Source organism: Manis pentadactyla, chromosome 1 (genome assembly GCF_030020395.1).
Source record: "Manis pentadactyla isolate mManPen7 chromosome 1, mManPen7.hap1, whole genome shotgun sequence".
NCBI classification, from domain to species: Eukaryota; Metazoa; Chordata; class Mammalia; order Pholidota; family Manidae; genus Manis; species Manis pentadactyla.
In genome coordinates, this window is record NC_080019.1 from 190761533 (window position 1) to 190780392 (window position 18860).

Below are 18860 nucleotides of genomic sequence, written 5' to 3' on the forward strand. Positions count from 1 at the left end.
TCGCAGGTACACATCCGTGCACTGCTAGGGATAGTTAAAGAATACGAAAATTCTAGATGCGCTCCGAAAAGCCTTCGCAAAGCCATCCACAGCACTCAACCGTGAATTTAGAAACCCCAATTTTTTTCTGAGTTTGAAGTTTTTAAGCCTTGCGGATGGTTGGAGTAGGAAAAAGGAAATTTACTAGGCAGTGCAAAGGAAATCTTGTTGTCCTCTATTGTGGCAGTGGGGGTGTTGCCCAATCCTAACTTATCTGCCTTGATAAAGGAAACCAAAGAAAAGAGTAACAAGCGCAAGATTTTGTCAAATGAAAAGGAACCCTTTCCTTACCTTAATAGTGCTGGCCATAATGCAATCAAGTTTATTGATCGTTAATAAATGTTAATAATAATTATTGCTTCTCTCTGACCAGAAAGTAGTTTTGATGAGGTTGTTTAGAGCGGATGAGATTGTGCTAACTCTGGGAAATGAAGTCAGCCAATGGCAGGAAGAGGTTTCTATTGGTCCTGGCCGCCCTGCCCGAAGAAACAGGATATTTGGGAGTGGAGAGATAAGAGACCCTGAAAACAATGTTGTTTTTCTTGATGATATGCAGCCAGGAGATTTTTTTTCTTTTTTATTAAAAAAAAAAGGCATCAATTGCCTGGGACTGGGCTTCCAACAGCAGGTGTGATTCGGGGTGCCCCGTGTGTCATGCTGCACCGCGACAGGATGCAGATGTGGCGGGACTCCGCGTGGCTTCACGGGCTGTGGGCACCAAGGGCCCAGGCGCCAAGGGACCCTGCATCCGGGAGCCAGGACTGCTTGGCCCCTGTCTCCCTGCATCTGCCACAGACCAAGCCACAGGACTTGAGCGCCCACGCCCACCGCTTGCTCCTTAGCCCCTAAGGGAAACTTCGCAGGTGGAACTTATTTCATGTTAGGTGATGAAGATGTTTAATAATGGCCACCTATCTGCCTGCTGATCTCAACAACCTCCACTGATTCAACCTTTCAAGTGAGGGTTCCAGAACAGTTTCATTTTCTCCTTCCAAACACCTGTAGTTTTTATTTGTGGCTACAATAAACCAGTTAAGAAAACTGAGACTCTATCAGTGAAGTAACCAAGAAAAATAAGGAGAAAGAAAACCTGTGAAATCCTCCCTTTCAAATATTGATATTTAAAATCCAAGTAACTGAAATGACTACAAATGCTTTGTAACGTCAGCGAGCTTGCCCCACCCTGACAAGCATCGGTGTTGCAGACGACAGGAGCCCAAAAGAACCTTTGGCCACACAGAGATGCTACGTGAAGACCTCATTAAGTGTTTTAAAATCGCAGCTCCAAGTTCAGGGCCACACGTCTGTTTTCCACTTAAAGGAAGTACAGCTAATGTAGGCCTGAACATTCCTCAGAGGGTTTCTGGCCTTTAATTACTCATTTTCAGGAAATTACTTGTTATCTGGAAGAAACAACATTTTGCTTTGAATCTCGCTACACGAAAGTTGGACCAGTGAAGAGGTGTGTTCTCCACAGGGGACCAGCAGAATACAATAGACCTGAGTCATCCAGAAACCCTGTGTTTCAGAGGTGAGGTTCAGTGAATTGACTTCACTCAGACTTCATTCAGGCTGGCATATGTCAGGGTTCTCCAAGCTAGCTGGTTTTTGTATCTCTTATTGTCTTAATTTATCCCCTCCTGTTAGGACAAAAGGAGGAGAAAGATGAGCAGAAGGAGGAGGAGGAGGGAAGAAAGAAACAAAGAAAAATGAAAGAGAAAAGAGAAGAAACATGTAGAAATCAGAACCTGACAAGTTCTCAGCATCTACATTTTGAGGGGATGTTGATTTCCGCTCTTTTCATCTCTGAACAATGAATGAGATGGCAGGCTGATTAAAATTGTGTTTCCCCTAAAATTTCAAAGTGCTGTTTTATCTGGGCAGCTTCCATGAGGATTCAGGATTACTGAGAAAAATGCTCTCAGTTCTGCCAAGATTCCTCGCTTTCTGCTCTCCTAAGAAGCATCCATTTTAAATGTTAAGTGTAGTACCCCCAAAAGCAGCACTCTAGTATGGATGTCCCCAAAAGCAGCCTTAAATAGAGTGAGCCCTTTGCTCACAAAATAGCCACGGAGGAAAGTTCTGCATGGTCCCGTCTCCCCACCGCCTCCTGGCCTCTGATCCAGCCCTTTCCTTGTTCTCTGCAGCATGAACGCATCAGCATGTCGATGGAGGAGATCTGAGTCTTCATTGAGGGTCCGCTCTCCACTCTGTGATTCAAACCAAAGAGTTAGCAGGGAAACTAACTCGTTATTTGGAAATCATTTCCAATGTAAAGAAAAGTTACAAGGTCATAGGAAGAACTCCTAATACCCTTCAGCCAGTTACTCCAACTGCTAGTAATGTAGATCATTTGTTTTGCTCTCTCTCTCTCTCTCTCTCTCTCTCTCTCTCTCTAATATTTATGTATAATGCATATATATATATATATGTATATACATAACATATGCCTTATTCTTTAATAAAAATGTTATTTTGTTGGAGACTAATTTCTTTGCTTGGATACTTAAAACAGAAATCCAATGCTACTATTCAACCTATTTTCTGAAGAGTCTATCCATAATTGTCATTGTGTCTAACTTGAAAGTGCATAGAAATATAAAAGATCTAACAAAAAGCCAATTTTGAGATAGAATTGTACATCCTCTTACAAATTTTTAAAAGGTAAATCTTCCTCATTTCTAATGACAAAATGTTTGATCGATTCCTATTATCTTCAAAGAAAATACTTCTTGATGTTCAGAATATTATAATAGCATCTAAGCATGGTATTCTCTGAATATTTAAAGCCAAGTTCTGATTTTTTAAAAACTTCGATTGGCTATTGATTGCATAAGGCATATCTACTACTTAGAACATAGTAATGCAGAGACCATTTCCCAAACATTATCCTAGCGAGGAATCATTGGAAGAAACAGAGATCACTTTACCCCCTAGCTCACCCCCTCCCCCAGCCTATGATATTAAACAGCCTCAGCATCAGATTATTCAGCAGCCTAAGGACTGGACTGCCCTTCCAACTAGCTATCACCCCTCATTGCGGAAGCCACCCTCAGGTCACCAGCAGACCCATTTGGGGGCAATCTAGCAAATGGCCTCCACCTGGGGGGCCACCCTGGCAGGAACCTGGCAGGACAAGTTCCTTTCCCACCCTCTTTGGGACATAGTAAACACCATGCTGGCCCAGTAGAGGCCTCCCACTGTCTGTGGACAGCAAAGCCCATGAATATATTGGACATTTCCATTTCATTTACCCATCATGGGCGCATTACCTGTGAATTTACGAAAACCCTTTGTAAGCCTGTGCATGCATATCTCACTCCAAATAAAAAAAGGAAATAATATAAAATAGACAATGCAAGTACTGTAACAATGAAAGGAGTACTGTCATTTATCTGTCCTAAAACCACATCTTCCCATTTTCTAAAGAGTCAACAAGTTCTTATCTATTCTCTTACTAACTTCCCTACGTGGTATATACAGAGGAATAGTTGAGAACGTTTTAGATACATGAGGGTAATAGAGTTCTAAAAAGGATGTATGAGCAAAGCAAAGACTTAACAGTAGATTCACTCATGATTGAATGATCCCTGTATTAAACATCCATACTTCGGAATGCCCATCATCATTGAAAGCATTGCAGGAGGGTGATGTACTAGATGAACACTTAGTGATGTGGAAAATCATTATAATACAATACCTGTTAAGTTAAAAATCAGGTTTGAAGGAGAATTATATTACAGACCCATTTTATCAAAAGTAAAAGTGAGGGTGGGAAGGGAGGGATAAGGGCAGGGAAAAAGAAAGGGGGCCTTACGATTAGCATGTATAATGTGGCGGGGGGGGCATAGAGAGGGATGTCCAACACAGAGAAGACAAGTAGTGAGTCTACAGCATCTTACTACGCTGACAGACAGTGACTATAATGGGGATTGTGGGGGGGACTTGGTGAAGGGGGGAGCCTAGTAAACATAATGTTCTTCATGTAATAGTAGATTAATGATAATAAAATGAAATTTTTTAAAAAAGTAAAAGTGGGGTGGGGGGGATAAAGAGGCACAAAAAATTCTCAATCATAATAAAAGCTGGTCATGGGCACAGTAGTGCAGCATGGAGAATATAGCCACTGATTCTGTAACATCTTCCTATGTTGACATATAGTATCTGCACTAGTCAGGGTGAGAATTTAATAACATGGGTAACTGCTGAACCACTGTGTTGTATACTTGAAAGCAACATAAGATTGTACATCAACTCTATTTCAGAAATAAATAAATAAATAAAAGTAAACAATGCAAGACAGAAATATTAGCAGGCTGTGTATTACAACCCTAATGGCAGAGAATCTTCCCTCTTCTCTTTTTTTCTTCCCCCCTTCTCTTTTGGTTCCTTTATATTTTCAAAACATATACAATAAACATAAATTACATGTTCATGTAAAAATTATGTAAGTCACATGTAATGTTCTGTTTTTGTAAATATATGTAGAACATGCAGCACACAACACCTATAGTTCTGAAACTCAATGTCTGCGTAGCACAATGCTTTCCTTCCTTCTCAAACATCCACAGCAAGAAGAGAGGAGCTCTTTTTTATTCATCTTTGTAAGGAAGTCCAGGAGAGACTCACGTGCTCTGTGATGCTGGTCATCTATCCAGCATTAACCCTTCCAGACAATACTGATGAAGTGCCTTTTCCATGCCAGGCACTGTGGTCAGCATTAGGAAACAAGGATGACAGGGCTCTGTCCAGTCACTGGGCGTCTTAGCATTCTCAGGAAGTCCGTGTTAGTGGACTCAAATTCCACACACATAAAACTGCACAGCCTGGAACTGACCCATGAAATGCAGGCTTTTTTAAGGGCAAAACAATAGGACAAAAATCCTGTATATTGTTCCTAGATGACACATGAATCTTAAAATGTATAATGTTTGGATTATTCATAAGACCCCTGCAAGAAGGATGTCCCAAGGATTTTTGCCAGGGACATGCCTGAGATTGCAGATAAGGATCGAGCATCTGGAGCTGTCCCCACAATGGAAAACTACATTACTAGTGGAACTTTTCCGTCCATGTCAGTGGGAGGATTTGCCTGAGAAGATATGAGTGTAAGGCACTCATAGCTTCCAAGGTCACCCGTTTTACACTGCTTGAGAACCATTTTTCTATTCAAAACATACTTCATACAGTTTCACTCCATTGGGTAAGACTGTGTGTGTATGATATCCTCCAGCCACACATGAAGAAATAATCCAATTACAATCTAAATAACTATTGTTTCAACACCTTCTTAAGTGGTTATTGTATTCTTCAGCATCTTGGTTGATTTGAACTAATCTAAACCAAGGAAATTGTTATTACATACTAAATCCTCAACTTCTCAACACCAAGTTGCAATTTCCTTAATTTTGAAGCACGTGTCAGTTCAGTTCTATAAGCTCAAATGTAGCAATGATTTCAATGGACACAATTTCATAAGCAGCACATATATTCTCAAGTTCTGCCAACTTTGCTCTTACCCAACTCCATATGCCTCTAGAAACGCAGGAGTACGAAAACCAGTATCAGGGACCACTAAATACGTTATCACTTGTGCGGGGAAAAAAAGCAGAAACAACCTCAGCATAGAGTGACTATTTTAGCACGATAATTTCGCTTAAAGGAACCTTTAAATTTCCTGTCTCAGTGATCATATCTCTACATATAATTTGTGAATGATGAAATGCAATTCAAGGTCTTCATCCATATAATTGGGCATACATGAGCATAGATGCTACAGTCATCAGACTGTCACTGGTCACCTCGAGCCTTGGTCTACCCACAGGGCAGTGTACCACCCATGTCACATAATAGGAGGGGACACAAAGGCATGTGGTCATCCTGCCTGGAGGCTGTTCTGTTTCTCTACCCTCTCCTCTGACCTGGAGTACTATGTCGCAGTTATTGTCCTACCCATTGTCCCTGGTCACCCTGAGAAGTTAGTTACCTTGGGCTGGCGAAAATAACTTAGATTTTGATCACCAGTTATAGTTTTAAATGTTTTTTAAGTGTGTTGGTCTCATTTATAAGAAACTAGACATCAGCACTTATTTTTGTCTTGATCTGTGGTTATTTTGTAAATTATTTCTTAAAGAAAATATACACTCCTTCTTAAAGAAAGAAATTTCACTACAATGTCACCCAACTAATGGAAATTTACAGAGAAGCCTGCATTACTAATTATGCCCCCCTGCTTTTAGAAAAGGCTGCTTGTAGTCTTAGACTGTGATGGCCTTTCTGTCTACATCACTTAATTTGTTTGTGTATTTGCTCATTTATCACAAATGGAATCAGAAATGAAGCCAAGGCACAAACTCTTTGCCGTAAATGATGCATTTACAATTACAATTGCATGAGTGTAATCAGGCCACCCGCAGACTTCACTGAGTCGTAGGCCCACATTTGAAGGCCTGTGTGTGAAACCATGGGAGTCTGTCTGCTACACTCTTTCCTCTGTTCATTGCACCCTCTCTGCATTGTGTCCTCTCCCTCTGCAAAGTGATGTAGAGGATCTTTCCCTCTTGGGGGTACAGAATGCAGTTCAATTCAAGGCAGGCCCCTCTTTCCCAGTTGACCCTTATGAAAATTTGTTTAATTCTGTTTAAATGCACTGAACTGAACTACAACTATATGTAGTTTTCATCTGATCCCAATACAAATCTCTGCATATATTTTGGGAAAAGCTCCAGTATTCAGGGGACAAGTGGGTATGTTCTTTCTGGGTGTATTGTCAAAGATAGTCCAGAAGCAAGCTGCAGCTTGGCTGGTGGGCACTCTTAATCCTTTATTTATAGCTACAAAATTAAACTAGTCTTAGGAATTTTAGGAAGCAACCACCTATAAGCGAAAGAACTCATTGCTTTGTTTACTTGCTAGCCAGACCCCAGAAGCCAGCCTTGCAGGGAATTTCCCTTTGGACCGCTTCAATTGCTGTCACCAGAGGGTGCTAAACGTCCCTCTAACAGGCCCATAGAGGGCATATGGTCTTGACAAATTCTTGGCTTCATATTTCTTGAATTGGCATTATTATCCTACAAAGTTGTCTCATTTTACCCATGTTGTCCAACATTCATAATGCAGAATTTTTTCTTAGAAATGTAAATTCTTCATTAGTATGGAACATAAAGGCATTGCACCTATGAGGAGCAAAACAGATGCACATATAAAACAAAGGCATCATTTTGCAGGGTTTGACCATGGAAATTGTGTTATTGTTCTACACCACTAGTAATGGTTTCAAACCCTGAAAAACAGTCTACATCACAATAATTCTAGGTGGTTTGCGATGTGCTCAGGGCAAGTCCAGTCAAATCAACAGGTTAGTTTTCGGAGCATTTGTCTTCTGTGTATACAATACCAGCGGCAATGTTAGCACCTTGCCTAAATCAGGTATTAGTAGATCTTTTCCACAGATGAGAATTCCAGGGAGGCTATGGGTTATAATATGTGACAGGGACCTTAGAGTATCTTCCTTTGTTAAAAAAAAATGAGATATGCAGTATTTTGGCATATGGGAACAAACTTATGGTGCATCGCTTATAAAAATGGCATTCAGTATTAAGATATACATACACATATAGGAAATAAAATAAGCTTCCAAATTAAATAAGGGGGTTTTCTTGAAAAGAATCCTATTTTGTAACTACCCTGACTTTTAGGTCACCCATATGCTAAATACTTAAAGCAAAACGCAGTGCCTTGGAATTGCAAAAAATTTAACTGATTTTGCAACTTTCCTCTTTTTTGTCTGCACTTGTACTTAAAAATATCTATAGTATTTCCTTTTTTTCCCTTCCACTGTGGTTTATACGCAGGAATCGCGAGGTCAATGGGAGACAGTTGTCTGTGTGTGTCCACGGCTGGCCAGGGGCGGGGCTGTGTGTGGGGATGGCTGCCACCGGCATCTGAGAAGCACCAGGAGCTGTGTGTTTGGCGACATAGTTTCCTCTGGGTCTGCCAGGACGGCAGAGCTTCGCTTTCCATGTGCGTTACACCAGGGTAATTAAGGCAATGTTTAATCTGTTAGCCTGCGATTTTTAAAGGGAAACAAGCTACTTCTGCACAAAAATGGTGCAGATGGGATGAGGCTCAGAGAACTGTCACAGCAGTGACGTCCTGGCCCAGCCTGACCACGACGCACCACTAGATAAGACCATGGCAGGAGGGAGGAGTAATTCCAGGCTCAGCGCGGTCAGCACCCAGCACTAGCTGCCACAATAAGCTGGCTTCAGGGACCTGCGGGGTGTGAGTGCAGAGCCATCTTTATGTCAGCAAGTGAGGTCAAGACAAAGGCCCTGGGGGACAATTGGTGATATCCCTCCAAGTGCCCGGCCCAGTGCAGCACCCTCATCACAGGGCCTTGGCTCAGGATAGCAAGGCCTCGACCTGGCTTCATCCTCTTCTGCTCACTGAGTCACAGAGTCGTTACCATTTAATTCACCTGTGCCGACTCCAGGTGTAAATCAATTAGTGACTTCACATATTCATCCAAAAGACCAATTAGCATGCACTGGGCACCCGCTCCATGCCAGCCTCCCAGTTCGCCCAAAACAGAGAGCAGCAAACCCCAGGAGCCCTGTGCTCTGCTAGCACTCGGCAAGCGTTTGCCGAATGAATGAATCAATCAATCAAAGAATCAGTGAAGTATGTCTGCAGAGCCCAAGAGCCCAAGGGGAGGGCAGCCCTGGCAGTGCGTGTGGGCAGCTCGGCAGAGGCCCCAGGGGCCCAAAGACTGACTTGGACTTGAGCATCCACCAGGAGGCACTTCCAACAGAGAGGCCCTGGGACAGGCCCAGCGACAGCCCCACGGGGGCCCAGGCCACATGTGGCTCACCTGAGGAGGGGTGGTCAAGGCCAGCTGCCTCCAGACCTCCACTTCTCTCCTCAGTTCTGAACCGAATGTGACCAGCATCGGTGCCATTCATCTGGCTTTCAACAGTTCCTAAGAAGATTTCCACTCAAGGTGAAGGTCAAAGCTGGTATTTAGGCTGTGAGCACTCATGCCTCCATTCATCCATGGTGAAGATAGATAGAGATGATAGAGAAATAAATAGACGTAGATGATAAAGATGATTAATATAGATGATAGAGATGATTGACAAATATAATTGACACAGATGATATAGATGATTGATAAATAGATATAAATGATATATAAAGAGAGAGAGAGATGAAGGATAAATAGATAAAGATGATAGACAGATGGAGAAAGCAAAACAGAGGGAGAGGCTGGCTATCTGCCCCACCACCACCTGCCAACTCCTCTCATAAGTGTCCAAACTACATGCCCTGGGATAACTCTATAGAGGTGACTTTCTTGAGCAATTCTCCCAGATCAAGGCACTGGCAAGTGAAGAAAGCAAATGGTCTCTAAGAGACCTTCCAACTTTGTATGTTATGGGATTTCCATCTCAATAATCAACCCAACCATACCAGAAGTGATGAATGAATGAGTAGATGAATGAATGAATAGATGAACGAGTAGATGAATGACTGAATATGAGTAGATGAATGACTGAATGAGTATATGCCTTCTATGATGCCTGCATCGTGATGTATTTATAGCATATTTATCTGAAGTTCAACATGAAATCATAGCTCCCATTTGTATGCTATGTAGCCCTTGCAATTTTCCAAAGTAATTCTGACTAAAATTATTCCCAGCTAAACTATTTCAGCCACTGGGTAGGTAACACAAGCACTTAATAGAAACCATCAGAATGACAGATACATTGCATTTCTAGACATTGGCCACATCACCCATGGCAAGTGTATTTCCAAGATAGCACATTAAGGTTTCCCATCACACATGCCCCTCTTACAAGGTGACATTGACACTGCTCCCATCAAAAGGTGAGTCCATGTTTTCACTCTTCTATGCTGGGTGGCCCTTGGCTACAGCATAATTTCAGCTATGTGATTTCCAAGGCTATCTTTCAAGTTGATAAAGTCTCCATCTGGTTTTCTTGGCAACAGCCACACTTACCCTCAACCACCATACCAAGAGCAGCGCAGGGCATGGAAAGGCCGTGTGGGAATAGCGCAGTCAACAGGTCAACCAGCAGCCAGCACCTGTCCCCAGGGGTGTGAGCTATGATGACGCCTTCCCCAACCACCACGTGACTGCGACTGTCGGAGACCCAGAGCGAAGAATTCCTCATCTCAGGCAGTCAACCCCTGAACCACGCAGAATAGTAAGTAATAAAATGATCATTGTGTATTTAAACTGCTAAGTTTTGGAACTGATCTCTGATGCAGCCAGAGGTAACTGAAACACTATCAGAAGTCTCCTTATTCAAAGAGATTTTTACAACATTGTTAAAGCATAAAGTATTCTTATGTGAGTATTCACCCATTTATCAAATCTTTACTGGCATCAGCTACGTGCTCAGCATGGTGTCAAGGCACTGAGATGCAGGAAAGAAGAGACAGTCCTCAGCCAAACAAACAAAAGGCATGCATATTAGTCGGAGAGAAAAATCTGCCAAAACTACAACAGGAGTCTGACTCAAGAGAAAGGACCTAAGAAGGGAGCATCAAGAGCCCTTCCCTCTCTTCTCCCTCCCAGCTCTTCACCTGTACTTGCACCTCAGGCCACTTGACCCAACAGAGCACAAGCCCTCACTGGTCCTCTCCTGACCCCATTCGCCGTCCACACCCAGGATGCACATTGCCGGTGCTCCACTCCCATTTTCTAGAAACATCTCTGCGCATCAACCCCAGATTACTTTCCCAAGAAGACGTGGGAAAACTTTCACTTCCCCTCTGTGGCTTCCACAGAAATGGGGGTGGTAAATGAGAAGCAGAGGGAGAGGATTCATTACCCCAAGTGTTTAGAAGGTGTTGTTATTATTTTCCCTGAAACATTAGCTCCTAGAAATCAGGGGCTCTGTCTCTAAGGCTTCCCAGACACCAACAGGGCTGCCACCAGCCAATTCTGACTATAATGAGAGCCATCTGCAAGACTGCAGTGGGGGGCCTCGCTGACACCGATGAGAAGTTTACCGCATGCGGCAGTAAAAGCACAGGTGCACATAGTGGGTCTCTGCTTCCGAATACCACGATCCTGTGAGCTCCTCCCCCTGAAAAACAGCATGACCAAAACTGCAGTCTCGAGCAGAATCCCCCCAAAACATCTGTGAGCTTCTTTAAAGAAGGTCTCTTGCTTTTAAATTCACATATTGAATTCTTGCAGATGAAGCCCTGCTGATCTGATCCCAGCGAGTCCAGCACCCAAACCTCACCTCTCAGACTCAGCTAGGGTTTGAGATCTTTGATTCCCTATTACTTAAAGCTGTTTCAAGCTTTTCATCAGGAATGGAAACCATTACTGTGTCTCACATGCTGCTCTTTGTTTTATGGAATTCTTGCACTGAGGAGCTCTTTTTTATTTTATTATTTTCTTTTAACAGCCCGAAAACTGGGAAGTTCACAGAGATTTTTCTACTGCCTGAAGTGACCTTTAACCTAGGAGGTTTTGCCTAATCTGTAAACTGGAGTTCCAAGTCTTTCAGTACCTTTGGAGCAGGAGCTCTTAGTTTTTAGAGGAGCAGGGAGACCACTAACAATGGCGCTACACATACCTTCTGCTCCTTTGTTAGTTCCTGCAAACCAAAACCAGATGTGAAATGTGAGCAGCTACCTTGTACTGACCCATAGAAGTTGAGGCTAATCCAGATCATTCTTAATAACTCAAAACTGCCACCCTTTAACTATCTAGTTTTTTTTCTCACTTATAAATGCAAAAAGAATTGACAGTATGCATTAAAACCCATTTCCCTCTGAACACATACAGATTTTCTCCAACAAGGGGCAGGAACAAAAGCTCTCTCCACTAAATTGCACGGCTGTCATCTGACTGTTTTAGTTTAGGTGTTCGTCACCTTTAACCAAACAATACCTGGAAGAAGAGAATTTATACTGCCAATTAGAGATTCCTATTGCTACCTATTCCCAAGAATCAGTAAATGCAGATTCCTTGCATTATTAGACTGCTTAAAAAATATAAGAAAACATAGAGATTTAGGGTAAAAAATCCAGCAATCCAAAATGTTTCCCTAACATGGAAACAACTTTAATTTCCAATCACTTCCTGAATTTAAAAGTAATGAATATAAGTGAAGGAGAAAAATCAATAGATATAGGAATGATTCATCACCTCCCAAATGAAGAAATAAATCACTCTGCACTAAACATTTTACCAATATTAGGTCTATCTCCTGAATCCAAGAGGAACTATTTTAACACAAAATCAAATATAAAGTTGTTTCAGGTACTGAAGATTATTTCTTAACTTTTAATAAGTTTTTTTTTAATTTTTGAATATTATCTTTTAACCTTAAAAATATTTTTTAACCTTTAAATAGCAGGCACAAGGTGGAATACTGTAGACACAAGGCTAGACACTGACTGATTTGTAATACCTATGAATATGGCAATGACACTGTCATACTTACATAGGACTTACTAGTCCTACACTGAAGTTAGATGGATGCATATGTAAATATAAGGAAAGGATGAGACATAAACATATTACCACATTCAATCCATATGAGACTGTGGATGGTGAGATGCACAGCACACCATGATTTAATGAATCACTAAGAAAGAAAATAATAATTCTGCTAAACAAAATTAGTTGTAGAAAGATGGTGGCATGAGAGGTGAGACAGAGGCTTCCTCCTAAAACCGCATATAATAGGAAAAGATAAATAATACAACTAATCCTGAAAGACCAACAGGAAAGAGGGCTGCACCAAACTGCATACACCTGGAGAAAAGAATAAACCTGACAGAACAGGGTAATGTACCAAAGCCATGGCCCAGCAGGACCCAAGCCCATCCCCCACCCCAGCTCACAGCTGGGACTGCTGAATACCTAACTCCGGAGATCTGCTCTGGGAGCACAAACCTACATTTCATGGTGCTTGCATGTTACTCTCATGATTAGGGGGTTGGAAAGTTAAGACAAGGCAGAATTCCTGGAGAGACTGAGATTCCAGCTGCTTGTGGAAAGCAGGGATCCATATCTGGCTGCTCTAGGACAAAAGAAAGGCAGGCAGTCTGAGAGACTTCCTAACAGCAAGAGGGCTGCTAAAGGGGCAAGGATTGCACAGAGCTTACTGCTCAAGAGAAAGGACAGGTAGACAAAATTGTCCAGGTGCACTCTGCCCAGCAGGTTGGGAACTTCCTCGATCTTCAGGCGCTCCAGCTCCCTGGCTGGCTACAGAGCCCCAAGGACCCCCTCTGTGATACGCAGCTTACTGCGCCTTTCTCCCAGCCAGCCCCACCTGGCTCGCAAACCGGCAAACCCTACCCTGGCATTAGGCCAGCCAGAGGGAAGCTGCATCTACAGCAACTACAAACACAAAGCATAGAGGCTTATACCTCTGTGCTCAGCCCATTGGTTCTGGCAGTGGAGGCAGGCATTGCAGCCGGGAAGCAGGAAACAACTCTTTCCTCCCCCCAGGCACCAATACCACTCCCCTGTGACCCCAGACATTGCTTCAGGGGCTGAGTAGCTCCAGAAAGTAGAGCTTCTGGGCACTAGAGGGCATCATATACAAATATGAAACGCCAAAGAAACCTGGTTCAAAGTAAAATCATGAACACAACACCTGAGAAAGATTCAAATAATATCAACCTCATGAATCTTCCTGAAAGGGATTTCAAAATAAAAATCATTAACATGCTCATGGAGGTACAGAAAAATATTCAAGAACTCAGGAAAGAATTCCGGTCAGCTATCCAATCATTGAAGAGCACAATGGAGGGTATTAAGAGCAGGTTGGATACGGTGGAGGAGACGATAAATGAAATAGAAACTAGAGAAGAGGAATACAAAGAAGCTGAGGCACAGAGAGAAAAAAGGATCTCTAAGAAAGAAAGAATATTGAGAGAACTGTGTGACCAATCCAAGAGGAACAATATTCGCATTATAGGGATACCAGAAGAAGAAGAAGAGAGAGAAAGGGATAGAAAGTGTCTTTGAGGAGGTAGTTGCTGAAAAATTCCCCAATCTGGGGAAGGAAATAGTCTCTCAGGCCATGGAGGTGCACAGATCTCCAACACAAGGGACCCAAGGAAGACAACACCAAGACATATAATAATTAAAATAGCAAAGATCAAGGATAACGACAGACTATTAAAAGCAGCCAGAGAGAGAAATAAGATCACATTCAAAGGAAAGCCCATCAGGCTATCATCAGACTTCTCAGCAGAAACCTTACAAGCCAAAAGGGACTGGCATGACGTATTTAATGCAATGAAGCAGAAGGGCCTCGAACCAAGGTTACTTTATCTGGCAAGATAATCATTTAAATTTGAAGGAGGGATTAAACAATTTCCAAATAAGCAAAAGCTGAGAGAATTTACCTCCCACAAAATGTCTCTACAGTGTATTTTGGAGGGACTGCTATAGATGGAAGTACTCTTGGGTTTAATAGCTGTCACCAGAGGTAATAAAACCATAGTAAAGAAAGTAGAATAGTTAATTACTAAGCAAATGCAAAATTAAATCAACTATCCCAAAACCCAATCAAGGGATAAAGAAAGAGTACAGAATATGATACGTAATATATAAAGAATGGAGGAGGAAGAAAAAAGAGGAAAAAAAAAGAAGCTTGAGATTGTGTTTGTAATAGCATATTAAGTGAGTTAAGTTAGACTCTTAGATAGTAAGGAAGTTAACCTTGAACCTTTGGTAATAATGAATCTAAAACCTGCAATGGCAATAAATACATATCTATTGATAATTACCCTAAATACAAATGGACTGAATGCACTAATCAAAAGACATAGAGTCACTGAATGGATAAAAAAACAAGACCCATCTATATGCTGCCTACAAGAGACTCACTTTAAACCTGAAGACATATACAGACTAAAAGTGAAGGGATGGAAAAAGATATTTCATGCAACTAATAGGGAGAAAAAAGCAGGAGTTGCAGTACTTATATCAGACAAAATAGACTTCAAAACAAAGAAAGTCAAAAGAGACAAAGAAGGACATTATATAATGATAAAGGGGTCAATCCAACAAGAAGATATAACCATTATAAATATCTATGCACCCAACACAGGAGCACCTACATATGTGAAACAAATACTAACAGACGTAAAATGGGAAATAGAATGCAATGTATTCATTCTAGGAGACTTCAACACTCCACTCACTCTAAAGGACAGATCAACCAGACAGAAAATAAGTAAAGACACAGAGGCACTGAACAACACATTAGAATAGAAGGACCTAACAGACATCTATAGAACTCTACACCCAAAAGCAGCAGGATACACACTCTTCTCAAGTGCACATGGAAAATTTTCAAGAATAGATCATATACTAGGCCACAAAAAGAGCCTCAGCAAATTTAAAAAAATTGAAATTGTACCAACCAGTTTCTCAGACCACAGAGGTATGAAACTAGAAATAAATTATGCAAAGAAAATGAAAAATCCCACAAACACATGGAGGCTTCACAACATGCTCCTAAATAACTAGTGGATCAATGACCAAATAAAAACAGAGATCAAGCAACATATGGAGACAAATGACAACAATAATTCAGCACTGCAAAATCCATGGGATGCAGTGAAAGCCGTGCTAAGAGGAAAGCATATTGCAATACAGGCCTACCTCAGGAAAGAACAAAAATCCTGTATGAACAGTCTAAACTCACAATTAATGAAACTAGAAAAAGAAAAACAAATGAGGCCCAAAGTCAGTAGAAGGAGGGACATAATAAAGATTAGAGCATAAATAAATAAAATCAAGAATAAAACAATAGAAAGAATCAATGAAAGCAAGAGCTGGTTCTTTGAGAAAATAAACATAACAGATAAACCCCTAGCCAGACTTATCAAGAAAAAAAGAGTCTACACACATAAGCAGAATCAGAAATGAGAATGGAAAAATAACTATGGACACCACAGAAATAAAAAGAATTAGTAGAGCTTACTATAAAAAATTATATGCCAATAAACTAGATAACCTAGAAGAAATGGACAACTTTCCAGAAAAATACAACCTTCCAAGGTTGACCCAGAAAGAAACAGAAAATCTGAATAGACCAATTATCAGCAACATACTTGAATTGGTAATCAAAAACCTACCTAAGAACAAAACTCCTTTACCAGGTGGTCTCACTGCTGAATTTCATCAAACATTTACTGAAGACCTAATACCCATCTGCCTTAAAGTTTTCCAAAGAGTAGAAAAGAGGGAATATTTCCAAACTAATTCTATGAGGCCAGCATCACTCTAATACCAAAACCAGGCAAAGACACCACAAAAAAAGAAAATTACAAACCAATATCCCTGATGAACATAGATGCAAAAATACTCAACAAACTATTGGTTAGAAATAAACCTAACCAAGGAAGTGAAAGACCTATACTCTGAAAACTACAAGACACTCATGAGAGAAATTAAAGAAGATACCAATAAATGGAAACACATCCTGTGCTCATGGATAGGAAGAAATAATATTGTCAAAATGGCCATCCTGCCAAAAGCAATCTACAGATTCATGCAATCCCTATCAAAATACCAACAGCATTCTTCAATGAACTAGAGCAAATCATTCTAAAATTCATATGGAACCACAAAAGACCCTGAATAGCTAAAGCAATCCTGAAGAGGAAGAATAAAGCAGGGGTGATTATGCTCCCCAATTTCAAGCTCTACCACAAAGCCACAGTACTCAAGACAATTTGGTACTGGCACAAGAACAGAACCACAGATCAATGGAACAGACTAGACAGCCCTGATATACACCCAAGCATATATGGTCAATTAATACATGATAAAGGAGCCACGGACATACAACGGGGAAATGACAGCCTCTTCAATAACTGGTGTTGGCAAAACTGGACAGCTACATGCAAGAGAATTAAACTGGACTATTGTTTAACCCCATACACAAAAGTAAACTCGAAATGGATCAGAGACCTGAATGTAAGTCATGAAACCATAAAACTCATAGAAAACAACATAGGCAAAAATCTCCTGAATATAAGCATGAGCAACTTCTTCCTGAACACATCTCCTCGAGGAAGGAAAAAAAAAGCAAAATTGAACACATGGGACTACATCAAACTAAATAGTTTCTGTATGGCAAAGGACACCATCAACAGAACAAAAAGGCATCCTAGGGTATGGGAGTATGTATTTGTAAATGACATATCCGACAAGAGGTTAACATCTAAAATATATAAAGAACTTACATGCTTCAACACCCAAAAAGCAAATAACTTGATTAAAAAATGGGAAGAGGATATGAAGAGAAAGTTCTCCAAAGAAGAAATTCAGATGGCCAACAGACACATGAAAAGATGCTCCACATCACTAATTATCAGGGAAATGCAAATTAAAACCACAATGAGATATCATCTCACACCAGTAAGGATGGCCAGCATTGAAAAGACTAAGAACAACAAATGCTGGCAAGGATGTGGAGAAAGGGGAACCCTCCTACACTGCTGGTGGGAATGTAAGCTAGTTCAACCATTGTGGAAAGCAATATGGAGGTTCCTCAAAAAACTAAAAATAGAAATACCATTTGACCCGGGAATCCCACTCCTTGGAATTTACCCAAAGAATACAACTTCTCAGACTCAAAAAGACATATGCACCCCTATGTTTATTGCAGCACTATTTACAGTAGCCAAGATATGGAAGCAACCTAAGTGTCCATCAGTAGATGAATGGATAAAGAAGAGTTGGTGCATATACACAATGGGATACTATTCAGCCATAAGAGAGAAACAAATCCTACCATTTGCAACAACATGGATGGAGCTGGAGGTTATTATGCTCAGTGAAATAAGCCAGGCGGAGAAAGATAGGTGCCAAATGATTTCCCTCATTTGTGGAGTATAACAATGAAGCAAAACTGAAGAAACAAAACAGCAGCAGACTCACAGACTCCAAGAAGTGACTAGTGGTTACCAAAGGGGAGGGGTGTAGGAGGGCGGGTCAGGAAGGAGGGAGATGGGGATTGAGAGGTATTATGTTTAGTACACATGGTGTGGGGGGGTCACGGGGAAAACAGTGTAGCACAGAGAAGGCAAACAGTGCATCTGTGGCATCTCACTACACTGATGGACAGTGACTACATTGAGGCATGGGTGGGGACTTGATAATGTGGGTAAATGTAGTAACCACATTGTTTTTTCATGTGAAACCTTCATAAGAGTGTATATCAATAATAATTTAATAAAATTTTTTTAAATTAGTCATAATACTTTCATATCCATCAGTTGTAAGTCACATACCAATTTTTTAAAACAAACACATGCCTAAAAATAGATGTAATGCAGTATACTTACAAAATGACAAATCGTGGAAGCACTGAAATGCTATTTGTAACAGACCGCAGGGTTTCTCAACCTTGGTACTATGGACATTTTGGGCTGGATAATCGTTAGCAGTGGGGGTTGTCCTGGGCATTGTAGGTTGTTTGTTAGCATCCCTGGGCTCTACCCACTAGATGCCAATAGCACCTCTCCTACCCCCCAGTTATGATCACCAAAACCATCTTCAGACATTGCCAAATGTCCCTGAGGGAAGAGGCAAAGCCCTTCTGTATGAGAATCCCCGGAACAGAGTGGCTCGGCTTAGTCAGTTTTGCAATATAATTCAGTCTATGTATAAATGACAGGCCGCAGTATTGCCAACTGGAAAGTGTATACTTGACTGAGACATACTGGTCTAAAAAACATTACATAAACAAACCATTGGTGCCCATACAAGAGGACATGTTGGTCACCGCAACCGACAG

At 41.2% G+C, this 18860-nt stretch overlaps 1 protein-coding gene across 6 annotated transcripts in view; it reads right to left on the reverse strand.

The window, feature by feature from the left end:
- The window catches only part of ERG (ETS transcription factor ERG), a 242985-nt gene that overhangs the window by 100228 nt on the left and 123897 nt on the right, over nt 1-18860 (reverse strand). The window contains exon 1 of one of the 6 annotated variants that reach the window (XM_036899229.2): nt 331-497. The exons of the other annotated variants lie outside the window; for them this stretch is intronic. Coding sequence (XP_036755124.1) covers nt 331-348 — 18 coding nt within the window. The 5' untranslated portion in view covers nt 349-497. Of the gene's footprint in view, nt 1-330; nt 498-18860 lie in introns of those variants that run through there. 6 annotated transcript variants of the gene reach the window in all.